This window comes from Leiobunum rupestre, chromosome 5 (genome assembly GCF_980474605.1).
Source record: "Leiobunum rupestre chromosome 5, qqLeiRupe1.1.hap1, whole genome shotgun sequence".
Classification (NCBI taxonomy): Eukaryota; Metazoa; Arthropoda; class Arachnida; order Opiliones; family Sclerosomatidae; genus Leiobunum; species Leiobunum rupestre.
Window position 1 is genome coordinate 67,734,685 of NC_143388.1, and position 11,048 is coordinate 67,745,732.

General features: G+C 38.4%; 1 protein-coding gene across 1 annotated transcript; it reads right to left on the reverse strand.

The window, feature by feature from the left end:
- Positions 1 to 463: 463 nt before the first annotated feature.
- On the reverse strand, positions 464 to 3,446 carry LOC149945658 (uncharacterized). Its single transcript, XM_090176662.1, has 4 exons — positions 3,014 to 3,446; positions 2,147 to 2,948; positions 2,064 to 2,101; positions 464 to 501 (listed from the first exon to the last, which is right to left on the reverse strand). Exons 1-4 carry the CDS (start codon positions 3,408 to 3,410, stop codon positions 464 to 466), a joined length of 1,275 nt encoding a protein of 424 aa, XP_090032788.1. The 5' UTR covers positions 3,411 to 3,446.
- Positions 3,447 to 11,048: the final 7,602 nt, after the last annotated feature.

The window sequence follows — 11,048 nt, forward strand, 5'->3', positions numbered from 1 at the left end:
GTCAATGGCTGGAATATCGCTACCGAGCAGAATTGTCGGATGACCAACGGGGACTTTGCCACTATAAAAAGGAAAACACACTTAAATATTTGTTTTCGTTATATATATATATATTTTTCGATATAATACCGTTTGTTTATAAAAGGGTACAGGCTGCAAATGTCCACGTAGAATATTTTATCGTCGGTCCCTTCAACGTTACAGTACGTTCGTAAGGCTGATACTCTGCCCCCGAAAAAAGCGGCTCGCGGGTCTAAACGTTCAGTTAAAGTTTCCGAAAAATTAGAATTTTTTAAAAATTCATTTATGGCTGGATTTTGTTGTTTTTCCAAAATCCAATCGCACCCCCATTGTTGAATGACGGTATAACCCATTTCTTTAAGTTTATTGGTTGTCCGCATCGTGTTGGAAAATCGTGTATTAAGGGTATCGCTCGCGTTAGCGTATAATGGCTGGTTCCTATTTACAGAGTCCCCGAAGCAAGTCCTACAGCCGTGATACCTTTAATGAAAAAAACCTGTTTATATTTTGTCTCTTCGAACTTTTTAAAATAATACTTACCAACAGCCCTGATATTGTAGAGCGTTTTTCTCACCGATTAGACCATCAATTTTAATTTTTCCAGCACGCGGTTCTCGACCATTCAGCGTTGACACGATGGTAACATTCCGGACATGCGCTTCCCAAACCAGCCATTCTAAAGCCTCGGTGGATTGAGGCTCGGATAACCGATACAAATTAGCCGGTATTATGCCAATCGTTTCTGGCTCCAAAAATTTTTTCCTTAGCACGTAACTACACACTGACGCGATAGTCACACCCACGCTAAACGGATTAACTTCGCACAAGTCTTGAAATAGTTTCATAAACTTTAAACAACCCTTAGCTAATATGTGGGTATCTCTAGAACAAGAGTTTTAACGTTTCGAGGTAATTAAATCCCGAACTCTTTTCGGATTCGAGAGCGTACCATTTGTTAAAACTTTCGCGGTCTTTCGCCGTGAAATATTGGGCCCCGTAAGCTTCCAAGGGGGGCAGCGAGTTCTCCGAGACGTAGTTTGTTTGTTCGGGTTTGTAAATGTCAAAATTATTATCAACTACGTTGAATAGAAAATGAGGGAAAAAATCTTTCGTATATTCGCGACCCAGCTCGAACGTATCCGCGAATTTCGACAGAGGAATGGGTATATAATTATACGAATCCGATAGAGTTAAATTGTGTAGTTTCAGTTGCAAGATGCGAGTTCCATTTATTATCGGATCGGGCTCAAACGAGTCGGCACTCTCCATTATAACTTGTAATAGGAGTTGCGTATCATAATTACTGGCATTATGTCCCAGCGCGGTCACTCTTCTTATCCGAGCCAGTGTTCTTAAATATTCGAAAAAGTTTCGCGCGGAATCTGAACCCAGAAATTGTCGTTGGCGAACGCCGCAAAATCTGCATGCTACGTCGGGGGTATCAACACACGCGACACAATAAGTTTCCGACACGCATAAAATGGGTTGATGAATATAACAGTTTTTCTTATCGGGGTGCCGTTTGGTTTGGATAGTTTCAAAATCGTAAAATATCCACATTTGCGTGGGTTGACCGTTGGAATCGAAACGTGGTGGGGGGTGTCGCGGGTCTTTTATTACTTGGATGTAACATTGATGTCCCGAGGGGGAAAACTTACGACAAACGGTACAATACTGTTCGGTACAAGAATGCAGCTGGCCGTCGCGTTTAGTCAAATCGATTAGAATCGAACATTCCGTGCAATGAAATAAATTTTGACATAATGATAATTTATCGCCGGTTAATTTTATTTTATGATGAGCGTAGCAATCGACACCCGTAAACTTACGTAAACAGTCGGGACATTTTATTATATCTCCGGTACATTTTAGGGCCCTGCAACACGCGAAACAATAGTCTGAACACGCGTGGGTGCTATCTTGTCTGTACCCCTCGAGACACTTTGAACAAAATTTTGCTTTCCCGAATAAGGGAGCCAGCTTTTTAACTAGATTGAAATGCGCCCCCTCGTTTAAAAGTACAATACGTTTTTTGTCCATACCTGCCCGTACTCTAGAATCGTACACCAAGGTCGGCCAGCTGTTTTTAATTTGATAGATTAAAATATCGTATTCTTTCAGATACGTTCTAAATTTTCTAATCGATTCGGGCGACGCGCATTCTTTATTCGGTCGGACACCCGATTTGGAGCATAGGAGGAGCGCCTCGGCTCGCTGGGCCACATTGTTTTCTTTGGTATGCGACAAAGTTTCATAGACCGTTTTTAGTCTTTTGTTTTCGGGTTCATTCTGATATTTACACAGTGCCACACCGACGCAAAGAGCCCTAGCGAGACAGATTGAGTCGCTGTTCGCAATACGGACAATTGCTCGTCTATTTCTAGAAAACAGGGCAAAGGTCTCTAGTCGTTTCCGTTTCGTACAGCCACCGCCTTGGGGGAGACGGACAATGGAAAAAGTTAAATTAACGGGTGCCAGGAAAAACGCTTCTTCCTCATCTGAATATATAGATTCGGATACCTCGTCGAGAAGGGCCTCGATATCAATTTGGTCACGTCTCCTAAATGAAATGGTTATATCGGGATGCGCCGCACCCAGCGCCGAACTACGGATTACTAGTTGTACCATGTCAGCGGGGTTTACATCGCGTAATACCCGTTCAGTGACCCTGGCAAGCCCTTCCGCTATATTATTAGATATTTCAGCTTCCAATTCAATTCCCGTCATATTGAAGTTCGGGAACTGTTTTTCATTCTGACCCAAAATTACGCAATTAGGGTCCTCAAAATCAATATACCCCACAATTGGGAAATCTCCCTCCGCCTCCCCGTAACCGCTTTGGTTAAGTAGGTCGTTGAAATAGTCGTCCACCATTTCGGCGGATTCACGGGGTTCAGCATCATCCACCGGGACAATTTCAGGGGCGTCTATAAAAAATAAATATATATATTTTAATTTCTTAGATATTTTTCGGTACGAGAAAAAAACTTACTCTTCAGGTAGTCCAACACAGGTTCGTCATATTCGGCACCCAACATGGCATCCCACTCGAGTTCGAGTAATTCTTTTTCCCGCTTATTATATCTCGCTTCAATAATTTCGCCTAACCGAGGCGGTAATGCTTGATTAAATAATCGGAGTTCGGCTACCGTTTGGCACGCTTCTGGAACGTGGGGGATAGCTTGAACAGTTTCAAAAATTTCAATAACCGTCAAAATTAATTTAAAACTCAGACGGCTAAAGATTGCGGGTAACTTATTTGGTGCAAACCCCGGCTCTAAATTTAAAAATAAACATATTCCGTAATAAAATTGCAGTAGTTGCGGTACGGACCAGGGTCTATTTACCTCCAAATCGTCTAGAAACCAACATAAGCTTTCGCTATCCATTTTTTCTAGGTGCTAAGAAAACGACTTCCAACTAGAGAATTCCGCTGATTAGTGAAGTTTCTTTGGCCGATAGGGCTCTATTTATACGTATCTTTTGAGGCTGTATAAAAATAATATCACGTCGTTAAGTCGAAACTCTATTATATAAAACTCGATTGTTTTCTAAAAGATGGGCCCCAATGTTTTTTAAGCCTATTAAATTTAAGGATGGATCAAGGGCTACTTTAATGATAGCCCCATAAATTTGGTGGTTGTTCATCCTTTTATCGCTGACAATAGTTGTTTTTCAAAAGAGCCGCCCGAAAACTCTTTTGACTATTTTGACAAAGCTGGATGAATATACGAAAAAAAACTTTTTGACGGTGCCCTTCTTGTTCTCCGAGCGGCCCCAATTTTTTTTACGAGCCGCTGTTTTATTAGACACCAAACCCTTAGGGTGGAATCCTTTGGGGGCCACGCCGCTCGAGTCTTAATTGAACAATGTGGGCCCCTACGGTCTTTTTCTTTGAAGGGAAAATTGTTTAGGGGCTCTTTTTTTGTGTCAACCCTAACCTTTTTTACGATGCAAATTAAGACCCACGCGCGACTCCTGAATTTAACATGACGCGTCAAATCGGGTATTGTTAAAATAGTGTGCACCGAAATGTTTATAAAAAGCGATTGTTTTCACAGCTGTTTTTAAGCGTCGAAGGATGGTCATGGTTATATACTCAAATACTTTTTAAAAAAAGACGTTTCAAAGTGTTAGATATTTTTTGGGGACAAACGTTTTGTCGAAAAATGGTTATAAATGAATGTTGTTGCGCGTAGAATTTTATGTAGCCCCATAAACTATGTGGAATAGATCCTCTTAATTATTGTATATATTTTTTTCATTTCTCGTTTGTATTTTTCATTTGTAAATAATTCCTTTCTATATTTTAGTTTTTTGTCAATATTTCTTTTTGTATATTTTAGTCATTTGTTTATTTTAGTCATTTGTTTATTTTAATACTTTGTATGTCATTTGGTTTTTTATAAAATATATAACGTTTAAATCCCTTTTTTGGTTTATTGATAAATTTAGTTTAACGATAACTTCCGGTATGGAAGGTTCTATCCCCGCCTCTCCCGTTAGTCGGCTTATCGCGAACAATCCTAAAAACGCATTACTAATCGCGTTGATTTTACTTTTAATGGGACTTGTAGAATTTCTATCTCTTTGGTTTACCAATATGGGCGTCGCTATACACATAACACCGCAAAATTTGACTAATCGCGTGAGTCATTGAGTCAACCCATTACATCATCCTGATTACGTCACCAAATTATTATCGCTATATAAGGGATTCATCCCCGTCATCCATCGGCAGTACACTACAAACCGTTTCTCGAGCATCATGTCTAAACGAAGCTGTGTAGATAACGTTCCTGGGCCCACTAAAATGTCTAAATTTGATCCGACTCAGCGGAAAGTTAACCCTCGGTATTCACTTTCATCCGAGCTTTTCGTTACTACGGGTTTTACGTCTGAGCTCGATATATCTGTAGCTCTATGCAATAAAATCACACACCAGGCCTTTGAAATGTCTTCGCGCGCCTGGGATGATTTATACGGCCACTGGGAACAAATAAATGATCCACAAAGGCTGCCCTTTCGATCACCGTTCCCGTTATCAGACGCGCTAGTGACCGCCGCCATGTCTGACCAAAAAGAATTAACCTTGCAAAGTACGATATCCGAAGCGTCGGTCGTAATCAAAGCGCCGGAAACTCGAGAATTGGACCGACTCAAATATTTCATTAATTCGCACATTCAACTCCTTAAAGTGAACCAAAAACTCTTTGAATTAATGGGTTACGTTATAACCGATAATTATCGTAAAATTTACGAAATATTGTATAAAGAACCATGTGCACCCAACAATTTATTTCTATCGGATGAACATGAAAGGTATGATACCGTTGTCCGCTACGCGTCCAATTACGTAACAGCATTTAAAATTATTGACGATTTTAAAGAAACAGTGGCCAACCAAAATATGTTTTGTGTATTTAACTTTTACAATTTGTTTAATATGGTATCTACCAACCATAAATATATTAAAAATAAATTGTTTTATCTTTAAACGTTTTCATCCGCTTAATGTACTGTAACTTTGAATGTATAAATAAAACCTTATAATTTGTATACACTCTGCTCTTTTTTTCCAAAACACTTTTACCGATGACCGCCCGCTATTTTACGCTACCCTTAGGGGGCCCGAAAGTGTTTGTCGGCGAAAACCAACCAACTCGACATTCACTATGACGGGTAGGCTGTTTGCATAACATCGTGTCACCGCCATAGGGGCAGATAACCTATTGACCTAAAATGGGTTAACACCTTGGGTTTTATGGGTTATAACATCGTAAATCAGCTAACCTTTTGACCTAAAATGGGGTGCCTCCAGCTTTTAACTATGACTGGCCGGCTGTTTGCATAACATCGTGTCAGTCCACACCACCTGCGGAATAGGGGCAGATAACCTATCGTAAATCATCTAACCTATTGACCTAACCTATTGACCTGCCGAAAATGTACGCAAAATGGGGCCCCTATAGGGGGTCCGTTTCACACCTATTTATTGTTTGCATCGTGTCCATAGGGGCAGATAACCTATTGACCTAACATCGTAAATCAGCTAACCTTTTGACCTAAAATGGGGTGCCTCCAGCTATTAACTATGACTGGCCGGCTGTTTGCATAACATCGTGTCAGTCCACACCACCTGCGGAATAGGGGCAGATAACCTATCGTAAATCATCTAACCTATTGACCTAACCTTTTGACCCCGCCGAAAATGTACGCAAAATGGGGGCCCTATAGGGGCCTGTTTCACCCTTATTTAACGGCTGTTTGCATCGTGTCCATAGGGGCAGATAACCTATTGACCTAACATCGTAAATCAACCTCGTAAAACAGCTAACCTTTTGACCCCGCCGAATATTGCCGCAAAAGGGGGCCCCTATAGGGGCCCGTTTCCCCCGCCCGCAGGTGCCCCTTATCGGTATACAGACCCACTTATCTCTGAGATTGTTTTCAAAAAGTGGAAATATATCATCCGAGAGAAGAGAAAGGATACTTCCAGAACACCTAAACGACTGCTTTGTACAGTAATTTTAAAAACGAGCGTCTCATTAAAGAAATCGGGGAAGTAAGGCCGATATTTCATTATTTTGTTTATAATTTATAAAAACTGGAAACGTTCAATTCCCAGAAAAATGGTATTAGTATAACCTAATTGTTCAACCTACTTTTTCTTTCAGTAAAAATACCAATAAGCGAGTCAAGCCTCAGAGTCTGAAAAGTGTGAAGACTCGAGACTGCAGAGTTTAAACTTTAAACTTTAAGAATGTGAATTTTCAATCTTGTTTATAAACGTTTTCTAAAAATAAATATTTGTTTTGAAAAAGTCTAGTATTATAGGTTAAATTTAGAAACAAGTAATAAATAACATTATATACAGTATCGCTTAGAACAAAATTCGACCAGGGCACTTTGTTCTAGGCTATACTGTATTTGGTTTAATATTTTACTATTTTCAAGTAAAACTAACAGTGATTTCAATTAATTTTTTTGACAAATATGCAAACTATTTGGCTATTTGAAAACCAAATACGTCGAATAATTTGATATTCGAAATACTATTTGGTATTTGCCCAAAAAATATTCGACCAAATTATTTGACGTTATAAATATTCGATTTGGTATTTGCCGTGCTTTGAAAAAAATATTTGATATTCGATTCGATCCCCAAAAAATGGTATTTGCACACCTCTAATATTTTTACGTTGATATATATATATATATATATATATATATATATATATATATATATATATATATATATATATATATATATATATATATATATATATATATACGCGAAAGAACCAGTGCCTCTAACGCCAGCGCATTTTATCATTGGCAAACGCGTAAACGCTTTGCCGCCCTCTAAATTCAAATACGAACCAAAAACCACGGCGACTCGCCAAGAAGCCACCAAAAGGTGGAAATATAGACAATCGCTAATGGCACAATTTTGGAAACGGTGGCAGAAGGAATATATTCTTCAATTGCGTACTGCCCACCATAATCAATATGTGAAAAAGGAAATCGTTATTAAAAACGGAGATGTAGTGTTGTTACGCGAGGACAAACTACCAAAACAGTCGTGGAAAATAGGATTGGTAGTCGAAACTTTCGAAGGTCGCGATAACAAAATTCGGTCATGCGCGGTGCGAACATCAAACGGACAAGTAGTGCGAAGACCAGTGAAACTGTTATTCAATTTAGAAATTCAAGGCAATCTTAATTAGTGAATACCTCGAAACCCTCTCTCCGTATTCACGGGGGGAGTGTAGAAAACTTAGCCAACAAGCTAATTAAATTTAATTAAATAATTAGTGTTAATCGATAAAAAATAATAATAATAGTGTATAAAATGAATAATTTCAACGTGTTATATTTTTAGTGTATTGTAATAATAATTTTAGTATAGTAATAATATTTTTCTGTGTATTAATTATAATAGTATTTTTTTAATGTATTTTCCAAGTTTCGTATTTGCAAAATTCCAATATCCGTTCACAGTCAATGTAAAAAAAAAAATTGTAAGCACTCTGTAGAAGGAAACGCAGTCTCATACACGATTGGAACCTTAAAGGGCCATAATCAATTACAGCTAATAAACGAGTATTTATATACTATTTTAGTCGGAAGCAATATTTTTGTCAAAGAAATATCCTTGTTGAAGATTACGTAACGTTCCCATCTGATTGCTCGGATAAAAAAAATCAGATTGTAAAGGCGGTTATGTAAACCAGATATAGGTTTAATCGGATATTTCTATTTGAATAAGTGTCATCGAAACAACTGTTTTCTGCGCATGATTAAAAAAGAGGGTTCATCAGATTAAGAAATCGATGAATAAAACTAGGTCTATTCAGATAAATTAACAGATAACAGATAGCTGTTGGAACAGGTTCCAACAGAATACAAAAGAAATCTAACCAATTCCTTTCGTCGACGATAGTAAGAATGTGTAAGAAGGAAGAGAGACGCCACGCTGTATTAACGTCTAATATATACAAGTTGGCAAGCCAAAATATACCTCTCCTCGGAAGAATTGTCCCTAGTGGTATTAATTTATCGAGACGTCCATTAAAGATATTTCCGCAATTCAGAGTTATTTACTAATTTAATTGTAATTAAAATAATTGGGACGAAACAACCGAGTTTAATTTATTCAGAATATTCTAAATTAAGTAGTTACAACAGTGAGTTAGACGTACTAAAACAATGCACAATTGAATTCAACCCTATTTACAGATACATAAAATTCGAAGCAAATTTTAATGAAATAAATATCTACAGAGGGTATTTATATTTTTCTCGCTTACAAAGTATTTGCCGCATCTTTAACGCTTATGTTATTTCAACACTCGCCCTAGATGCAGATATCGTACAATAGCTATACTCGACATCTGGTAATGGACGACTCGTAGACTTCCTGTTGACGTCGTGACACATACCGCATGCAAAAGACCAATACCGTCCAATTTCCAATATCATATAATGACTCGCACAACCAGGAAATCAAAGACTGCAAATTAACAAGGAGCGAAAAACTTACCATTCACAAAGCACAGAAAGCCACTTGACTAAAGGACAGCTCGTATATGAATAAATGACCGTATACGGAATAGTAAGGGCTCTTCAAAAATAAAACAAACGAAACCAATTGATGAACTGCATTCAACATCTTAATCCGTCGAGAAAACGTTTAAAATAAACTACGAATTAAAGACGACCCAGTTAAAAACCCAGACCACCATGTAAACAACTCAATATTTTCTTCATAAATGAACTGTCACCCTTGAAAAGTAATACGCTAAACACACAATAGATAAGATAAAACTAACGGGTTCTACCCTTTAGCCATTATCTGCTGATTGCGCTAAGACAAGATTTGACCTTTAAATTTAAACTTTAACAAGTTCACAAAAATTAAAAAACAAAGTTCAATAAACAATATACTGGGTGTTACAGATAAGAGTACCTAAACTTTCTATATACATTCTATGGATCTCTATGCGTAAAAAATGTCAAATAAACATGGGTCCTAAAGTGCTTCGTTTCAGAGATATGGGCACCCAAAAACTACCCCAAAAAACCGGACACAGCCTTAAATCTGGCAAACAATATTCTTCCTTGAACCAAATTGTTTTCATTAAACTATCTATTGTTTGTATCCGTACATAATGAACTTTTGCCACTGGTTATTAAAGTTTCTCGCCTCACGGATAAAAAACAATTGATAGTTTAATGAAAACAATTTGGTTCCAGGAAGAATATTTTTTGCCAGATTTTAGGCTGTGTCCGGTTTTTTGGGGTAGTTTTTTGGGAGCCCATATCTCTGAAACGAAGCACTTTAGGACCCATGTGTATTTGACATTTTTTACGCATTGAGACTCATAGAATGCATATAGAAAGTTTCGGTACTCTTATCCGTAACACCCTGCATACAAATATTGTATTCACCCGTTTAGTAAAAAAACCCGCCTTATCATAATTGTTCCTTTATTACCTCTCCGAGGGGACAAAGTCCCCTAGGAGGGGTTATACAACGACCGTGTCTGTCTGTGGGTGGGTCTGTGGGTGGGTCTGTGGGTGTGTCTGTGGGTGTGTCTGTCTGTCAGGACTGCGAACGCGTTCGCATTTTCGGTGCAAAGTGTAATCACTGCGTACGCACTTTTTCAAAGGGTTGGCAAAACCACCGTGTGACGGTGAGCGTTAACGGATGCATTTGCGGTTTGGTTTGGATGGTGTTTTTTCGCTCACCGTCGTGACGGTTTGGTGTATTACGGTTTTTGTAATGTTTATGCGTAGGTTGTGAGTGTTGAATTTGTTGTGTTTGTGTTCTGATGGATGTGCATGTTGAGTCTGTTGTGTTTATATGGGCGTTTTCTCTCCAACTTCTTCTTAATGACTTTGGGACGGACCGAGTGCTGAGTGTAATGCTACCTCTCAACGTCCAATGGCAGGGTTTCCACCAGTTGTACACGGTATTCGTCTTAGTATCAATTTGCGATCGCATCGGGCGGGATTTGAACCTGAGACCTCCTGATTGACAGGCGAACGTTCTACCACAGAACCACCGACACTTGTTACGCCTTATTGAAAATTAGACCTTCAGCTTTATCGGAAGCGTATTTAATAGAGTACGAAATTTTGGTTTAATTGAAATAGAATTGAAATTGAAATTATTGCATCGAAGAAATTCTAATTTAGCGTTTCTCTACCACAGAACCACCGATAGCTGCTTAGATTCACTGAAATTAAGACAGGCATCGTAAGCATAATAGGTAATAAAGTCTTTTTTTATTAATGAATTTATGAAGGCCTAATCTGGTATTTTTTAAAGGTTAAATCTTGTTTTAGCGCAGTCAGCCGAGATTAGAGGGTTAAAGGGTAGACCCTGTGGGTGGTCCACTTTCTTAACGACCTATATATAGTTCTGTTAATTCAAAGGAGATAATTTAACGTTAATTGCTTTAAGAGGTGGCGGTTAGTCAAGTGGCTCTCTGTGCTTTGTTGATGGTAAGGTTTTTGCT

Excerpts from the sequence above, each read along its gene's own strand:
- LOC149945658 (XM_090176662.1), bottom strand. The coding sequence starts at position 3,410 with ATGGATAGCGAAAGCTTATGTTGGTTTCTAGACGATTTGGAGGTAAAT. Across the intron at positions 2,949-3,013 it reads TGTGTTGGACTACCTGAAGA|ACGCCCCTGAAATTGTCCCG; the intron begins GTAAGTTTTTTT and ends TATTTTTTATAG. Across the intron at positions 502-2,063 it reads CGATTCTAGAGTACGGGCAG|GTATCACGGCTGTAGGACTT; the intron begins GTATGGACAAAA and ends TTTTCATTAAAG.